This window comes from Ostrea edulis, chromosome 9 (genome assembly GCF_947568905.1).
Source record: "Ostrea edulis chromosome 9, xbOstEdul1.1, whole genome shotgun sequence".
Taxonomy (NCBI): Eukaryota; Metazoa; Mollusca; class Bivalvia; order Ostreida; family Ostreidae; genus Ostrea; species Ostrea edulis.
The window spans coordinates 33,600,907-33,620,764 of record NC_079172.1 but is presented as its reverse complement, the minus strand read 5'-3'; the positions used below and the strand labels follow the sequence as shown (position 1 = coordinate 33,620,764).

At 36.5% G+C, this 19,858-nt stretch overlaps 1 protein-coding gene across 2 annotated transcripts; it reads right to left on the bottom strand.

Annotated features, from left to right (window-relative positions):
- Positions 1–5,049: 5,049 nt before the first annotated feature.
- On the bottom strand, positions 5,050–19,250 carry LOC125667685 (protein farnesyltransferase/geranylgeranyltransferase type-1 subunit alpha-like). Of its 2 annotated transcripts, XM_048901299.2 has the most exons (8): positions 19,053–19,250; positions 15,957–16,071; positions 12,055–12,159; positions 11,848–11,958; positions 9,835–9,996; positions 9,533–9,595; positions 8,119–8,293; positions 5,050–7,399 (listed from the first exon to the last, which is right to left on the bottom strand). In XM_048901299.2, the coding sequence occupies exons 1-8, from the start codon at positions 19,192–19,194 to the stop codon at positions 7,265–7,267; spliced, it is 1,008 nt and encodes a 335-aa protein (XP_048757256.1). In that variant the 5' UTR covers positions 19,195–19,250; the 3' UTR covers positions 5,050–7,264. The 2 variants fall into 2 exon arrangements, with proteins under 2 accessions (XP_048757256.1, XP_048757257.1); XM_048901300.2 differs by lacking the exon at positions 9,533–9,595 and having other exon boundaries at positions 19,053–19,228.
- Between the last annotated feature and the right edge of the window lie 608 nt (positions 19,251–19,858).

The following is a 19,858-nucleotide window of genomic DNA, read 5'->3' as shown; positions in this document are numbered from 1 at the left end:
TATCTTTAATTCATTTGAAGAGAGCAATAATTCTTTTAGAGAGAGCAACTATATAATTAAAGATATCATCAATTCAACATATCCACAATTGAATTAATGATATCTTTAATTGAATTGTTGCTCTCTTTAAAAGAATTGATGCGCGCATTAATTCCTTATACAAAAGCATTGTAAATGATTTAAAGATATCTTCAATTGAATTAAAGAGATCATCAAATTATTTATACCGAGCTCTAAATTAATTATTGCGAGCAATATTTCTACTAAATTGATGCTCTCATCAAATGAATTGAAGAGAGCAATAATTGAATTAATGCGCACATTAAATCAATTATTGTTCTCATTAATTCAATTGATGCGCGCATTAACTCAATTGATGAGAGCAATAATTGAATTGAAGCGAGCATTAATTCACTTGATGAGAGCAATAATTGATTTAATGCGCGCATTAATTCAATTAAAGAGAGCAATAATTGAATTGATGATATCTTCAAATAATTGAAGATATCTTCAATTATTTGAGTTTATGTTAATTTGGCGCTCCATATAAACCAGTGCCAAAGAAATACGCGGAATTTTTAAGATGAAATATTCTAATTTGATTTGAATCATGAATGCTCAGTTGTACTGTGATTTCTTTAAAAGAGTTTCAAATAGAACTATATAAAGATCTGAAGTATCCATGACCATAATTTACTTGTAGGTTTCAATATTGGATGTGTTCGGTTCAAACTGCTGCAGAACTTAAAATAAATCATTTTATCTTCAGCAGGTGTTGCTAAAAAGATAGTGTTATATAGTCAACATTTATTTAAAACAATGTTTAGTTACACATGACCGTATGATATAGAGGAAGTTCAGAGAAAACATATATATATATATATATATATTATAAATCAGTGGCGGGTTTAATGGGGCGCAGCCGGGACGCCCCCCACCCCTGAAATTTTCCAATTTCAAACTACGGACCCGTGTTTAGAAAAATGTAATCAACGATAAAAGAGGCAATAATTCTTCCACTCTCGGAGAAATAAATGACAAAATCTTTAATTCATTGAATTACTTTTATTGGAAAAACTTACATTTTTTTTAAAAGCCCTTAAAATTTGCGTCATTTAATTCATTTCACCTGATTAAAAAATTTAATGACACTAAAATAGTAAAAATGACTACATGCATGTAGGCCCTACATAGGAGACATATTCCAAGCCCTGTAAAATCCCGGGGGTCTGGACATATTTGGAGTCCCTATTTCTACTCTATGAGGGGTTATAGGGACAATTAATGTGTCCATGGAATGGAGTAGAGATTACTAAGGGGCACTCGATGCCATGTGAAGACGCGGAAGTATTGTTTAGCTCACCCGAAATTTAACATTTTTCGTATCTCGTAGAGCATAAAGGTGTTTTTATGACTGCTTCTAGAGCATTAATCTTTGAAGACAAGGCAGAAGGAACATCAAAGCAAGGTAGAGGACCCCTAGGGCTAACATTTACCGCTTTCGGTAGGGGCTGTAGTGGTACCACCCTGTGGCTCCCGGAGGTCGGAGCAGATTTGGAGCCCCTATTTATACTCTATCAGAGGAGACAGGATCAATGTATCCATTGATTGAGGTAGAGAATACTATGGGGTACTCGATGCCATGTAAAGAACTCTGTGATACCGGGAAGCATGGTTTAGCTCACCTGAACTTTGATATTTTTCGTAACTCGAAGAGCATAAAGGGGTTTTATGACTGCTTTTAGAACATTAATCTTTGAAGACAAGTCGGAAGGAACATCAAGACAAGATAGGGGACCCCTAAGACTATCATTTTCCCCTTTCAGTTTAGGGCTGTATTGGTACTACCTGGTGGCTGTCAGGGGTCGGGACATATTTGGAGTCTCTATTTCTACCTTATGACGGGAGACAGGGACAAAGTGTCAGTTGAACGAAGAAGAGAACACTATAGGGTACTCCATGGATTAGCTCACCTGATTTTGACATTGCGCATGGCCTACTAAAACCAGTATAACACGAGTTTTATGACTGCTTTTAGAGCGAGCTGTAATCTTTGAAGACAGCGCAGAAGGAACATCAAGGCAAGGTAAAGAACCCTTAGAACTATCATTCACCACTTTCAGTTTGGGGCTGTAGTGGTACCACCCGGGGGTCGGGACAGATTTAGAGTAACTATTTCTACTATAGGAATGGTGACAAGGACAATGTATCCATTGATTGAGGTAGAGAATACTAAGGGGTACTCGATGACATGTAACGAAGAGGTCTGTGATACCCGGAAGTATTGCTTAGCTCACCTGAACTTTGACATTTTTCATAACTTGTAAAGAATAATGGGGTTTTATGACTGTTTTTAGAGCATTGATCTTTGAAGTCAAGGCGCAAGGAACATTAAGGCATGTTAGAGGACCCCTAGGGCTATCATTTACCGCTTTTAGTTTTGGGGCTGTAGTGGTACTACCCAGTGGCTCCCGGGGTCGGAGTAGATTTGGAGCCCCTATTTCTATTCTATCAGGGGAGACAGGGACAATGTATCCATTGATTCTGTTAGAAAATACTATGGGACACTCAGTGCCAAGAAGTGAAGAGCTCTGTGATGCCTGGAAGCATGGTTCAGCTCACCTGAACTTTTGACATTTTTCGAATCTCCAAGAGAACAAAGGAGTTTTATGACTGTTTTTACAGTATTAACCTTTGAAGACAAGGCGGAAGGAACATCAAGAAAATGTAGCGGACCCCTAAGACTATCATTTACCGCTTTCAGTTTGGGGCTGTAGTGGTACCACCCGGTGGATCCTGGGGGTTGGAACAGATTTGGAGTCGCTATTTCTACCCCATCAGGAGAGACAGGGACAATGTATCCATAAATTGAGGTAGAGAATACTATGGGGTACTCGATGCCAGGAAATGAAGATCATAAAGGGGTTTTATGACTGCTTCTAGAGCATTAATCTTTGAATACAAGGCGGAAGGAACATCAAGGCAAGGTAGAGGACCCCTAGGGCTATCATTTACCACATTCAGTTTGGGGCTGTAGTGGTACCACCCGGGGGTCGTGACAGATTTGGAGTCCTTATTTCTACTCTATCAGGGGAGACAGGAACAATGTATCCATTGAACCAGGCTGAAGCTAGCAGCCACTACGAAGCAGTCAATAAGCATACAGAATCTAGCAGCCAATAAACTTATACAAGAGGCCCATGGGCCACATCACTCACCTGAGTCACCTTGGCTCATATTTAAAGATTTGTCCAATTTATTCGCATGTAAAACTTTGATCCCTATTGTGACCACAACTTACTCCCGCGGGCCATGATTTGTTCAAAATTGAATCTGGACTATGTCAGGAAGCTTTCATGTGAATGTAAACTTTTCTGACCCAGTGATTTTTCAGAAGTTCTGAAGATTTTTAATGATTTTCCCTATATATTTTTATGTAAAAATTGATCCCCTATTGTTTCCTCATCGTACCCCCATGGTCCACGATTTTAGCAAACTTAAACCTCCACTATGTCAGGAAGCTTTCATGTAAATTTCCACTTTCCTGGCCCAGTAGTTTTTGAGAATATTTTTAGAATCTGCACTATATCAGAAAGCTTTCATATAAATCTCAGCTTTTCTGGTTTAGTGGTTCTGGGAAGAAGATTTTTCCTATATATTTGTATGCAAAACTTTGATCCCCTCTTGTGGCCCCATCATACACCCAGGGACCATGATTTGAACAAACTTGAGTCTGCATTATATCAGAAAGCTTTCATGTAAATCTCAGCTTTTCTGCCTCAGTGGTTTTTGAGAAGATTTTCCCTAAATATTTGCATGTAAACTTTTGATCCCCTATTGTGGCCCCATCTAACCCCCAGGGGCCATAATTTAAACAAACTTGAATCTGCACTATGTCAGGAAGCTTACATGTAAATCTCAGCTTTTCTGGTCCAGTGGTTCTTGAGATTTTTAAATGACCCCACCCTATTTTTGTGATTATCTCCCCCTTTGAAAGGGACATGGCCATTCATTTGTACAAACTTGAAAGCCCTTCATCCAAGGATGCTTTTGACGAAATTTGGTTGAAATTGGCCAAGTGGTTCTGGAGAAGAAGTCAAAAATGTAAAAAGTTTACTTACAGATGATGGACAACAGGCAATCAGAAAAGCTCACTTGAGCTTTCAGCTCAGGTGAGCTAAAAAGCTAGCAGCCAATAAGATAATTTTTCAAAGAATTGATGAACATATTTTGAACTATCAAGTTTTACTTGCAGGCAATAGAGCTCACCTGAAAGTTTTTAAATTTTACATAGGGTCATAATGAAGGTACATTTAAAATCTCCAGTCCAAGAAAGGATTATCAACACAAGGGACCCCTTCGATCTCAAATATATATTCTTGAACATATTCTATTGTAAAAATCCCTTTGTATATTAATACAATAAAATATGTTCAAATCAAAACCCCTTCGAATATAAATGTATAATTTCCTGTCCCCAGTTTGGGGCTGTAGTGGTACATTATCACGTGGGAGTGCTCAAGGGCGAAACTTCAGGCCTTTTAATGATTGAATATAGGGTGATCGAATGACACAAAATTGATTAAGTGAGAGACAACAATTCATACGAACCCATAGAACAGCTGAAAAGGGTCACGTCGGCATTTAGTTCACCCAAAAGGTCTTAAATTTACATCACATAGGGCTGTAAGGTTAATAACTTAATCTTTGAAGAGTCCACAGAAGGTGTGTGGAGGCAAGGTAGGGAACCCCCTAGACTATCATTTCCCCTACCACCTAGGGTGAGGGTCACTTTTCAGACTTCTCTAATGATTGAATATGGGGTGATCGAATAACATAACACAGAGGACAGTAAATGATGGTCCATACTCTTTTCGTCATCTTCGCTAGCCAAGGGTGACGCTCCAGTGTTTCTCTTTTCACAAAAGACAAAAAACAGCTGAACAGGGCCAAGGTGACTCAGGTGAGCAATGTGGCCCATGGGCCTCTTGTTAATTTCCCCGACAGGTTCCTCCTCTTTGAAGGGAGGCATAAAAATGAAGAAAGGCATTCTGGTAGAATTTTTATTACTGAGTCATTGGGCTGTATACAGAACTGGGTAAAATGTACAAGGCTTCCCATCCAAATCATCATTATAGAGGATAGGTGGGTAGGTAGGATTGGAATGTCAATACAAAATTAAACAAACCTAGCAGCACTCCTAAATCAATGCCTCCGTGAACACACAGGACTGTCATACATATATTATTTTAAAAAATCTCACCAATTTGGTCTTCTTTAACCTTCCTGTCACCTTGCCAATAAATTAGAATATTACTGCATGCACCAAACATGGGGAATATCAATATTGAAGAATTGATATAATTATTGTTCGAAATGCTTCACATACAGTCTGCCTTCACAATGAAATACCTATGTGGAGTTTTTTGTCAAACATTAAAATTTCATACATATAACATATCTATAATTCAGACAGAGACTCCGTGTACAGTTGAACAATAGAACAGAGCATGCCTAACAGAATAGAATTCATTATATAACATGAGCTTGTGTATTAATATGGAATATCGGAACTATTACATTTGAAACCATCAAGAATTTATGCAAATTATGCATCACTTCAGGGATCGACATTAACAGTTGTCCGATTGCCCGAGGCAAGTGAAAACCCAGTACGGACAAGTGAAACTCAATACATACTTGCCCGATGGGGCAAGTGATTTTTTCAGTAGGAAATGTGATTATTATAATAATTGTGTTAATGATGAATAGTAAATATTAGAAAGTAAAGTCCAACTCCATATACATGTATTGTTGTTTTCTTTAACGAATCATCAGATTATATAGCAAAGGCCCATTCTAGTAAATTGTACTGTATCACCAATTGACAGAGATAATCAGAATAACTGGATATAATATTTCGAACTAGGTTTTTCGTTTGGACAGGTAAAACTTCCGAGTTTACTTGCTCAAAGGGTAAGTGAGATGAAAAGTGAATGTCTATCCCTGTACTTGGACAACACTTGTATACAAATTAGTGATGGCTAGAGACCATTAATTGCTGATATAAAAATATCTGACTGATTTGTGGACTATTTTTCAAAGTGTTGACAGGTGAGATATCATCACATACAAGGTTTGTTATTTTTACAGACAAAGACCGATTTATTACATGTAGCTGGTCACTCTTTTTATAGTAGTGGTGAATGGTAGTGGAAAAAAAAACAATGCATTGCACTCATGTATTGAAGTATAACATCCCCCTCCATGATTTTGTGGTTTTAAAAATTTTGACACAAATATCAAAGCAACCTTTTCTACATTTCTCCCCACCCCCTTCCACTTTCAAAAAACGGTGCCAAGAGTCTGCACTCGCTATATCTGATACAGGTACCTACCTTAGTCATTATTTACTGAGTGTTGCCCAAGTTAATGCAGAAAACGAGATCTAATTGAACATACTAAATATTAAATCTGTGATGAAATCAGAGACGACATAATGGCTCCAATATTCCATATCAAATCATGGGAAATACTTTGTTCAATTGTTCATTTGTTATCAATCTTCCAAGGGCTGTATATCAAATTAATTTGCTTTTCACTCATAAATAAGCATGACATACAAATTAAAATCCCTCAAAGTTCAGGGTACCTTCAAAGACATACATCATATCTGGTACACAGCCGGGACAGGATACGCCAATCCAGAACAAGATTCTGACATTTGATAAAAATTCTTAATATAAGATGTTATATTGAAAGTATGCACAGCAACATTCCAAAATGAGGCAGTAACGATCAGTTTTGAGTTTTGTTTAGGGGCATGCCCCCTCCCCTGACAATGTGCCATTTGATGATATGATCACAGATATGCATTTTGAAAATGATGTCATTGTTACCTTTAAATGGGGCATGACATTTTCCTCTCCTTAAAGGAGTGATACACCCCCATGCCATCCTAAAGGTGTGATGATCTTATAATGTGTGAGCTAGGTATGTCCTAGAAATGGAAAGCTCTGCCAGATCGACAATCGGATGGACAGAAAACACCATATCATTATACAGCACATTGTGGATAGACAATTCAGAACACAACATCTAAAATTAGAACCCTGTATCTTCTACAGTCACATAACTAGCAGTATGGCAGAGACCAGGTTTTCTGGGAGTATGACTAACAGCAAAGAGTTGTTCATCAACATCTAATAATTATTTAGAAATCCTCTCATTGTCTATCGTCACGTTCTCTTCCGAGTACGGACCATCAAGAAGTTTCCTGCACCATAGTTCCAGACTGGCTGCCCTCCAGGTTCCCATACTTATTGGACAGAATCCGGGATAGGTAATCCCAGTATTCTGAACGAATTGTGTCGTATTCCTCCGCCAGGGATCTACACAGCTGTAAAAAGTCACATCACATCATGGTTTACTCAATCCAAGGTAAATGAAGTAAAACATATCTAGTATCACTACTAGTTACTGTGGATTCCTAAATATACGTGAGGAATTTATTTTAGCGCACTTTTGCAAGCAGTATCACTCGCTAAACAAAATTAATCGCTTTTATTTTTATATTGCTGAATTACATGTAAACACTCTCCATCAACAGAGCATTTGCAAATTTATATTCTCACGATTTGATGTCTACGAGTCATTTCGCGATATTAAGTACTGACGTAAAATAAGTAATCTACAGTACAATATCTACAAAAGTTTTGTTCCTTCCACAAATATGAAGAATGTCTTCACCTCTTTGTACAAATAAATATTCTAGGAGGTGGGGAGATAATGTAAAACAGATACAGCTTTCTGTCCAAATCTGTTACCACAGAAACCTTATAATAAGTAATTAAGCAATACTCATATTACAAGAAATGTCTCTAGCAAAATCTATTCCCATAACCAATTCATGGACTCTGTCGTCATACATTACAAGGACTAATGATTTTGTAATCTAGCAAACTGATGTGGAATACTAAATTCATTACTCAAGTTATATAAGGAATACAAATATATTGGCGGTGAAGGGACATCAACCATCCGCTAAGACATAAATTTTAAATTCCAGCCTCATCTGATAATTCAGTGGGATGGTTTTGAATGGACGTAATATCGTACCGAAACAGCTTTCTGCAACACCTCTTTACGCTCTCCACAATTCTCCTCCAGCATCTCTTCATAGGTGTCAATCATACAAGCGATCAGGTATGGTGATCTGTAGCGGTCATCATAAAGTTGTTGACAAAATTCCAGAAGTCCTGGATACTTGTGTAGCTCGAAGTCCATCAGGATCCTAAATATACACCATCAACATTTAAATCTACCAATCATAAAGTAACTCAAAGTCCATCAGGATCTCAAATATACACCATCAACATGTAAACCTACTAATCCCTGAGTCACTGGTATTAAACTGATGATAGTAACGATCGTTACTATCATCCCAAGATGGCGGAAAGAAATTCCGGAAAGACCATGTTTACTTATTATATCTATTTGTATTGTTTATTTGTGAATGATATGTAGGTAAGAAATATCATACACTAGCAACAATTACAATCAGGTGTTATTTTATCTTTTATACGGCTCATATGAACAGAAAATTCGTTGTTGAAAAAACAGGGAGGATGATAGTAACGGAAATGAATGATGATAGTAACGTAAGAACTTTCGTTACTATCATCCTCGCTGTTTTTCAACGACGAATTTTCTGTTCATATGAGCCGTATAAAAGATAAAATAACACCTGATCGTAATTGTTGCTAGTGTATGATATTTCTTACCTACATATCATTCGCAAATAAACAATACAAATAGATACAAGTAAACGTGGTCTTTCCGGAATTTCCTTCCGCCATCTTGGAATGATAGTAACGATCGTTACTAACATCAGTTTAATACCAGTGTGAGTAACTCAAAGTCCATCAGGATCCTAAATACACACCATCAACATGTAAATCTACCAATCACTGAGTAACTCAAATTCCATCAGGATCCTAAATATACACCATCAACATGTAAATCTACCAATCACTGAGTAACTCAAAGTCCATCAGGACTAGTGATGGGCAATCAGACCAAAAACCATAATCAATTATCGGCAATAATCGGACACATATAATCGATTATAATCGGAATTGGCATTTAAGTGTTTTCCCCTCAAAATAGAAATGTATGGAAACAACATTTGAATTCTTCTTTGTTTCATTTGTTCACAGGTGAATAAATCAAAATTTCAATATAACAAGTAATGGAATTTATCTATAATCTTAATGTATTCAAGATATCAGAGATAGATTCATTTATTTGACTGCTGAATGCCGTTGTTGTTACTGTCCTTCATATCTCCCGCCATTTTGATTGCCTACTTTTGATCGGGTTTGACATACAGAAAATAAAATTTGAACAAATTTGAAGTGATTTTCTGATTTTGTTTGGTCAACGATGTCGGCGACTTTTATTCTGAACGACTGACAATCGTTTCATCCCTAATAAGGACCCTAAATAAAATCTACACATAAATTACTTTTACCCTTTCAAGTAGTTCCAAGCACTTTCATTATTTGGGGCCTTCTTGATAAATTCCTGGGTGTATCTGCAAAACACAAGCATTAAAATAATCTGAACCCATTTACGCTATCTAAGAGTTTCTCTACTTCAAACAATCTAAGAGAACTGATGCATTTATTTCAACAGAAATTGGAATGGAATTATTTCTGCAAGGTAGACCACCTGATATATGGAATGTGGACAAGCGTAACTATTATGAGAATAGCTTACTAGCCTGCATTTCAATAATTGTAAAAATACGAAACCAATCCACAGGAGTCTTACCCCACCTCCTTAGTAACGACATCTTTCGTGTAACCTGTGGTATTGTTGATGACAAAATATCTCTGATTCCAAGCGGAGTTGTTCCGGAGATCTTCTTTTAGCAGGGTGTCAATGTAATCCAGTTCCTTGTCCCAGAGTCCAAACTCCCTTATCACCCACTGTCTGTGATAAAATAAACTTAATAAGTAAGATAATTTTTCCTATTATCAATCAGACATTTAACATGCATCTTTCTCCCCAAATCAGAAATCTACCACCCATAGCAAGAGATCCAACAGCTATGAAATCTATAATAATTGTCCTGTTCTGCATATCAAAGCTAAATTCTATTATTCAGCAGCAGTGTACTTTTGAAATACACAAATGTCCCCAAAAATGTCCTAACTGATGAAAGACTTTACACAATATATGTTATATTAACATTTGTATAACTAGAGTCAGAACCCTTACCCAAGGAACCTGAAATTTACTATTTTTGGGAGAGACCTTCACCCTCGTGATGAATATTCATTCTTATTCAGCAAAAGCACAAGTAAGTAAAAAAATATTCTTCAAACATTACAATAACAGTACATGTAACACTAACTGGTCAGGAGGAAAATTATTTTTTCTGAGATTTAGTCTATATTGCTATATATTATCATACTGATCCCAGGGCTTGAAGCTAACTTTTTATGTCACCAGTCCAGTCGGACTAATGGGGTATAATTTCAACCAGTCCGCAAAATTTTTTACCAGTCCAACAGAGTTTTCCGGAAATAATTAAACATATTTCGTTAATGTTATTAAAATGAAATTAAACTCAATATGCCTCAGTCAGACAATATTGTAACACTTAAATGTGGGATTTAAATTTACGAATCAGATTTGTCTGTTATCTGCAGATCGAAGCATGCCAAATGTGTGTATAAAATTTCATAAGTATATTTTCCAAAATGATGCTTTAGAAAATTAACCAGTCCCATCAGATTGACTAAAACAAATGTCAGTCAGTCCGCCAGACTTTTAACGAGTCACAGACTGACGGGCATATGTTAATTTTGAGCCCTGCTGATCCTGCCCTAGAGTCTGACCCTGACTGAGGGGCCAATAATATTACAATTTTACTTCCCATACATCATAAGGAAGCATTCAGATGATGGGGCCCATCCTCCTACAGGCTCATTTCATTTTTATCTAGTGTCAGTAAAATTGTAGAAGGAATTTTTAAACATAATGGAGTTTAACAGTATATGACCATATTGACCCGCCCTTGACTTGGAAACTGTGCCCCGGGGTTGTGAAATTTTGGTTCACCCCTCTCTGTTTTTCCTAATTATACATTTAAATTTTAAATTCAGATTTTATGTAGTAACAGCAAGATTAAAGAAGTCTTTCAAATGATAAAGGCATTTAATCACAATGATCGTTTTGGCCCCACCCTGGTACCAAAACCCTTACCCCATGGTTTATTAAACTTTTCATTTTTGTAAAGGACTACCTGCTCCTTCTAAATATCCATTTAATTCCAATTTAGTATCAATAGTAGTAAAAAAGATGTTTTAATTATTTAACACATAAACACATGCCAAGTTTGGTCCGCCCTGGGGTCAGAACCTCTACTCCAGGGATCATGAAATTTACAATTTTGGTAAAGGCCTTCCTGCTCTATTTCACTATGCATTTAGTTTTTCTTACAGGTGTGCAGTTGTACAGATTTTTAAAATTTGACAGTTTTTGCCCTATCCTTAGGCCCCGGGGGTGCAGGAGTCTTGAAATTTACAACTGATGTCTCCCTTGTCCCAAAGTTGCTTTGAAAATAATTGGAAAGGTAGTTATCAAGATTAAGTTAAATATGCTCAATTGTTAACGCACGATGGATGACGACCAACACAGATCAATAGCATAAGGTCACACACAGGTGACCCAAAAACTTGAAACAGAAATCTAATAGCAACAAAAAATACACCATTCTACTTAGTACTCTTGGAAGCTATGAACAAGTTCTCAGTTTGATTTTCTGGTATATCAGACCTATGTTGCCAGGTGTGGTAATTCTTGGCATCTTTTCTCAGGATCTGGGCGGTGAACTCCAGTTCCTGTGATGGGTCTTGCAGCCACTCCACGATCACTCTGCGGTGGTGCCTAGTGAAGTCAGAACATCTCGTTCATGTTCAAGTTAAACAGACCCCAACATGTGGGATGAGAGAGACAGCTGTGTGTAAAACAGATTCAACTCACCAGACTTGGTAGTTCTTGGGATGGGAGATAATCATGTCCGTAATGTATTTCATCTCCGCATTCAGGTCTTTCTTCAGTTCTTTCAAAAGAATCCGTCTGTAGTGCCTACCAAAAACATTAAAAGACAATGATGCAGTTGTGTGATTGATACAAATCTTCTGAAGCTATGATACATACTGGTATAAGAATTATAATAGTAAATCTGAAGGACACTGCTAATGGTATTGTATAAACATGATAAAGGAAAGAAGCAAATCTTTATTTTGCATTAATTTTGGGTTTCAATTTGGATTAAGTTGTTCAGTGAATATTGAGATGTGATCTGAATATACAATGTATCTCGGCACCAATAGATTGATTTTAAATTGGTAGCTATGATTAAATACTGATAATATATAACTTCATTTATCGTTGTTGGACAATGGGTAATATATATGTCGTCAGGTTCTACCACTTGAAAATCCTCAGTCATAACACGTATAAAGCAGTTAGCCAGAAATCAAATCTTCTTACTCAAAGTTAATAAACAGTCCCAGACAATAATTCACAGGAAAGACTGAGGAAGAAATCTGATTAATGAGATTACTTTCCAATATCACTAATCACCTACTTCTGGGCAATAATCCAAAGACTTCATTACCTAAATAAATCTGAAAGATTGACTTCTAATACAGATTTTCACAGCACAACCTACATCAATTCCGTCAGTGACAATTCCATCCACTCCTTGCGCACAAAATATGATTAACTATAATACATTTTATTTGAGGAAGGGAGTGATAATCCATATAAAAATTCATTCAGGGAATTTCAAAATCCTGTATTTAAATCTTTAAACTTGTAATCATAACATAGACATATTCCAGTCATTGAAACATGATCTGTAACATGCTCCATTTCAATCTTGTTCACGCATCACCTCTCCAAATTGCCCCTTTCTTTTAATGCCAATGAGGTTGACGTTACCATTCAATGCACTGTCACAGCGTTATAAGTCTGTAACTACCATTGGAGGGTAGCTGAATGCTATTTCATCTTCTGAAGAAAGCCTATATATATCTTGTGTAAGTTTTGAAACTGTTCTATATCCAAATTAATATTACTATAAGATGGCCTCATATACGAGGGCTGTCCCAAAAAGTCGTAGACAATGTTAATAACTTGTTTATTCGTTATTTTCTCATGCGCCAAGAATGGCGTTGACGTCATCATGTCGCGCAAATTTCATTACAGGTACGTTTATAAATGACATCACTTCTCTGCCGGTTATGATGTCCTGCGGTTATAAAACCAGTATATTACACGAAAAAGATAACTGATTCCATCGATATAAATTTGAATGCGATATATTTAATATGAAGCTTTTTGCTTTCATCTAAATTAGTGGTACAAAAAAAAACAAAACTTAATTTTCTATGTGCGCCAACAATGCAGATATATATATATATATATCTTTTTATTCAGTTACATCCCATTCATCTCTTTTATTACTTATTTCAAATTTTATATTTTTATTTAGAATAAGTATAAGTTTTCTCATGTAAAAAATCTTTTGGATTTGATGTGTATTTCGAAAATTATTAACATTGTCTACGACTTTTTGGGACAACCCTCATATCAGCCATCGAAAATGAAAGATATAATAAAGCACACAAAAATTGTTAAAAATATTTTGCACCAACATGATGAAGTGAAGGAACAGTGATCAATCTCATAAATCATACATGGAGTACAAAATAAAGAGTATAGTAAAAAAAAAACCACAGACCCCTGGATATACCAGAGGTGAGATCAGGTGTCTAGGAGGAGTAAGCATCCCCTGTTAACCAGTTACACCCAAAAGGAGCCCTATATTTTGATCAGATAAACAGAGTAAACCATAGTCAAGATTAGGGTGTAAAAGAACAGCCTAACAATTGGTGTAAAACAATGTCAGACAGCATTTGATAGGTTGTATCAGTTAACTAGATCATTTAACAACCACAGAATTTGCAAAATGCTGATTTTGATCAACTGTTGAAACCTCTGTAACATTAACTTATTTGTCAACAGCCTGCCTCAATTTAAAAATCTATACGTAAATTTCATACGTAAAACATATTCTCATCCATCAAATTAGTTGAGAGACATAAACACCATACGCAGGTGTTGATATTATGTTGCAATAAATACATGTATATATATGAGAAGTTAACAATGGAGATCTGGTGCTAGAGTCATTTCATTTGTCAAAAAGCTCAGTTGTTAGTTTGCTGTTAACATTTATATTCAGTGTAGTGGGCAGTATTTAGTTAACAACACACAGTGTAGTGGGCAGTATTTAGTTAACAACACACAGTGTAGTGGGCAGTATTTAGTTAACAACACACAGTGTAGTGGGCAGTATTTAGTTAACACCACACAGTGTAGTGGGCAGTATTTAGTTAACAACACACAGTGTAGTGGGCAGTATTTAGTTAACAACACACAGTGTAGTGGGCAGTATTTAGTTAACACCACAGTGTAGTGGGCAGTATTTAGTTAACAACACAGTGTAGTGGGCAGTATTTAGTTAACAACACATGTTCTTGTGGGCAGTATTTAGTTAACACCAAACAGTGTAGAGGGCAGTATTTAGTTAACACCAAACAGTGTAGTGGGCAGTATTTAGTTAACACCACAGTGTAGTGGACAGTATTTAGTTAACAACACACAGTGTAGTGGGCAGTATTTAGTTAACACCACACAGTGTAGTGGGCAGTATTTAGTTAACACCAAACAGTGTAGTGGGCAGTATTTAGTTAACACCACAGTGTAGAGGGCAGTATTTAGTTAACACCACAGTGTAGTGGGCAGTATTTAGTTAACACCACAGTGTAGAGGGCAGTATTTTGTTAACACCACAGTGTAGTGGGCAGTATTTAGTTAACAACACAGTGTAGTGGGCAGTATTTAGTTAACACCACACAGTGTAGTTGGCAGTATTTAGTTAACACCAGTCTAGTGGGCAGTATTTAGTTAACACCAGTGTAGTGGGCAGTATTTAGTTAACACCAGTCTAGTGGGCAGTATTTAGTTAACACCACAGTGTAGTGGGCAGTATTTAGTTAACACCACACAGTGTAGTGGGCAGTATTTAGTTAACACCAGTCTAGTGGGCAGTATTTAGTTAACACCACAGTGTAGTGGGCAGTATTTAGTTAACAACACACAGTCTAGTGGGCAATATTTAGTTAACACTTACCACACGATATAGTGAGCAGTATCTAGTTATTAACAGGGCTGAAATGATTCACCAAAATATTGATACCATTTTCGATTCAATGTTTGATTTATTGCCTTAATTATCAGTTTGACAGGTTTTTGATATATCTGATTTGACCTGAAATTATCATTTTTACATACACGAGGGACAAAATGAGGTCCTACAACAGTCAGATTGTTGTTAGCCTCAAGGCTGACAAAAACAATAATGAACTTGTTATGATCAGTTTAAACTACAGAGCCAACAGACATCTTACCATTCAGTGGTTCGGAAATATTTTGCTTTCAAAATTTTGACTGTGTCACATTACATTTATGTTCAAAGTTTTTATTGGTTTCTTCTGTAAAATGTCTTGAAAAAATATTGAGTCGTGGCATAAGTTAACGCCACTCGGTACAGTGGGCTGTATTTAGCTAGCACTTACCACACTCGGTACAGTGGGCTGTATTTAGCTAGCACTTACCACACTCGGTACAGTGGGCTGTATTTAGCTAGCACTTACCACACTCGGTACAGTGGGCTGTATTTAGCTAGCACTTACCACACTCGGTACAGTGGGCTGTATTTAGCTAGCACTTACCACACTCGGTACAGTGGGCTGTATTTAGCTAGCACTTACCGCACTCGGTACAGTGGGCTGTATTTAGCTAGCACTTACCACACAGTGTAGTTGGCAGCATTCAGTCTAGCTGCATCCTTGGTTAACTCCAGAGCACGTTCGCTCACTTCCTCCGCAGCCATGACTGCCCGGAAGTAATCATACACATCCTGGACTGCAAAAAAATGAACACATATCATTATTTACTGTATCAGTAGCGACCATGACAGAATGCACTTGTAAACAGTTTGCCATATATCATAGTATATTAAATGAGATTTCGGTACAGTAAAATAATCAAAACCATTCAAGTAGGTTCTCAAAGTTAACTAAGGTTTCCAAGCACAATTGAAATATAATAGCTGACATATCAATTGTGCATATCCAAAATTTCAACAAACGTATATAAACGTGAACAACATGCTGTTAAGCTTTTGGTGTGGATATATTTTATCAATATTTTTTAGTCTTTGAGATAATCATCTTAAAGACCAAACATGGTAGCAATTTGAAATGCCTACTGTTGCCCCCCCCCCCCCCCCCCCCCCCCCCCCCCCCGACAATTTTACTGACCCAATAGAACATCTGGTAGCTAGGGTCATCATATGGGTTATTAATAAGACTGATTTTTTAACTTCATTAAACACATATTACATTATAGTAGCGTTATCTGTTCCTAGTACAAATGAAACAACATAATATTTTCAGAGTGTTTGAAATCTTCAATTTAATCTAGGATTCTAATTTTATATCTAATCAAATGAATCTCAATAGACGATATCACCTGGCTGTAGAATAAAAGACACCGTCACTTCCTAGCAGTCCCAAAAATATTTTGGCAAACCACAGAAGTGTTTTGTTTTTTTCTATACTTTTACTCCATTATTATGTAACCCATTTCACACTATGTTGTGTGGACAAGAAGTACTGCACAGCTAATTATCAATACACAGGTAAGGCATAAAATAAATAATCGTGTGGTTATGGTTTCCTGACCTACTCTATTTCTCTATCTGATCTCCCACCCTAATTTTTTTTAAAAGCTTGGGATCCAATTATCATAGCAAAATTAAAATGTCAAAAAGTACGGATGGTATTACATGGTATTATAACAATAATGTTCTTTATTTATACTGGATAGCACAATAAGTTTCAGAACAACATGTATTTCACATTATGGGCCTGCAAACACATATAAAGACAGCAGTATTATACAGATACAAAATAAATTAGTATATGAAGCTATGTAAAATATATACATTATCTTTATACATACATCAAAAGTTTCGAGTAACATTTACACAATATTTCAGTAACATAGTATCATGCATATTTTATATTTATCATCCAATATGCACAGAAGGTACAGACATATTTACTAAACTTATCAACCAATAATTTTAATTATCCCCCTTTACGGGGTCAACAAAATGTAAATGTGGTGAATAACCAAGTTTCTTTCTTAACACTTCCAAATGTAAGAGGTTACAAAGTACTTTTAGTAGGGCTAAAACGGGCATCCGAAATAACGGAAAACTACAGGTTGTGTTGTTCAGGTTGGGTTCAGTTCCATTTTTCCGTCTTTTGGTTTGGGTCTGGTTTTAAAATAGAATCATTATTAGAAATCCGTTTAAACGAAATGTCGTCAAAATCCTCACATGTGGCTGTATTTTGATAAACTATTAAATGATGGCTTTTGGACAAAACTGTAAACAATGACAGTATGTAATATACGTCAAACGCATTGAAAATATGCCATAGGATCAACATAGTCAATGACAAAACATTGAAAGCATGGAATGGAAACAAGTTGAAGTGACAATGCTGTTTCTAGTACCATGGATGTCGAGTCTAAACCACAGTCCACGTCCTCGAGTATTTATTGTAACAAAATACAATAAAGGTTTTTGATTTTAACTGTATAATAGATTTTTAAAATAAGCTATATAGATCCAAAGCGAAATACCCGAACCCAAAGTAAAAAATTTAGAACCGACCTGGCCCGAAATTTTTTGTAACCGTCCTATTACAAAGTTCTGTGAATTACAGCTAAATATTAAGTTTTCATACACATTTATGGGGCATTTTTGTAGTTGACTGTAATTGATGAAAAAATAACAAATGTCTAAGCTACAGATCAGAAAATCACAAAGGCCAACATAGGGAAATAAGATTTTTCACCTCATAAAAAAAAAAAAAAAAAAAAAAGATGAACAATTAAAGGCTGGAAGTTGTGGCAAACTGTTGATACGTGTGCACTTTGTCAACCAGGCCTGGGGTAATGCCAAATGGTGATGACAGCCAATTTCAGTGTAATGGGGGTGTAATGTGTAATGGACCATTATAGCACTACAAGTAATGGTAATGTAATGCATTACATGTAGATTGATTGTATCTTGTTTAACGTCCCTCTCGATTATTTTTCACTCATATGGAGACATCACCAGACCAGTGAAGGGCTTAATTTTTTTAGGCCTATGCTCGGGGCTTACGACCACTGAGCAGTGAGGGTTCTTTGGCATGCCACACCTACTGTGATACGGGACATCCGTTTTTAAGGTCATCTCCGAGGATCCGTGACATTTGTGCCTAGCATTTGGTATGGAACTGTCATTACCTGTTTTAATTTTCTAAGTAATGATGATGTAATGCACTACATTGCTAAGTAATTGACCCCTGTTTTCAACACACATGAAAGATTCCTATTTCCCTACCTTTTTTTCCGAAAAGGAACCACATAGTTTTGGGTGGGTTTTTTTAGGGGGGGGGGGGGGCTAAATATTAATATTAAAACAGATAAACATGAGGTTAATAAGCAGACCTGTACATAACCCTACTCGTGGTAGGTTTAAAACTATTATATAAACATATCGTAGGCCTAATGAATGTACTGTAGCTGACCAAACGCTCTTATCACTTAAAGACGCGCCATAAATATCGTCATTGTGATGACATTGTTCATCCATGAATAAGAAAGGGACAAAAATCGAATTTAAAACCTCCGATTACCTTTAAAATTCACACTAAGACTAAGTACATATTGCACATAAACAAGCCTCTGCACCTGGGCACGTGCCAATGCGCATTCCATAAATGTACACACAACAAACACAGCTAATTCAAGATGCATGTTTCTTCCCTTATTAATTTACTCACAATCGTCCGAGTATGCAATCTGCACCACCGGACCGGGTCCGTCGTCCTGGGGGACAGGGGTGACGTCTTTCCATTCCTCGCGGTCTCTGTAAGGGACCCAGGTTGAAGTTTTGGTCCCTTCGTCCGAATCACTTTCCGACATGGCGGGTAACCGGGCAGCGAAAGAAGGAGGCAATGCGGTGAATGGAAAAATACAGGGAAGTTCCGAAAATTACAAATGTCGAACCCGAGTATATTTCAAATAAAACCAGATCTTTGATCCGCTCCGATATCAGAATATTGGAGTTGATATCAAAGATCTAGTTTTAATCAGATCGGCCCAAGCTACGTGTATGTCCTATTCACACGAAGGGACGTTGCTAGTCCACGCCATAGTATGAGTACGGTGTAGTTAGAATAATCTATAACTGCCTCGGGACAAACGAACTCTGGTGGAAGTTTGGATATCATCAATTTAATTGATGCGCGTAACAATTCAATTAAAGATCTCTTTCAACTTGAATAGTCTTCTTCTTTCAATAGGCCTAATGGACATGCATGACTCCATCCGTATGGAGCGCCAAATTAACATAAACTCAAATAATTGAAGATATCTTCAATTATTTAAAGATATCATCAATTCATTTGATGCGCGCAACAATGGAATTAAAGATCTTTTCAAATAATTAATGATATCTTCAATTCCGAATTATTGCGCGCATTAATTGAATTGATGATAGCATTAATTCTTCAGCTGAATTGATGCGCGCTTTAATTGAATTAATGATCTCTTCAAATGAATTAATGATATCAACAATTTAATTGAT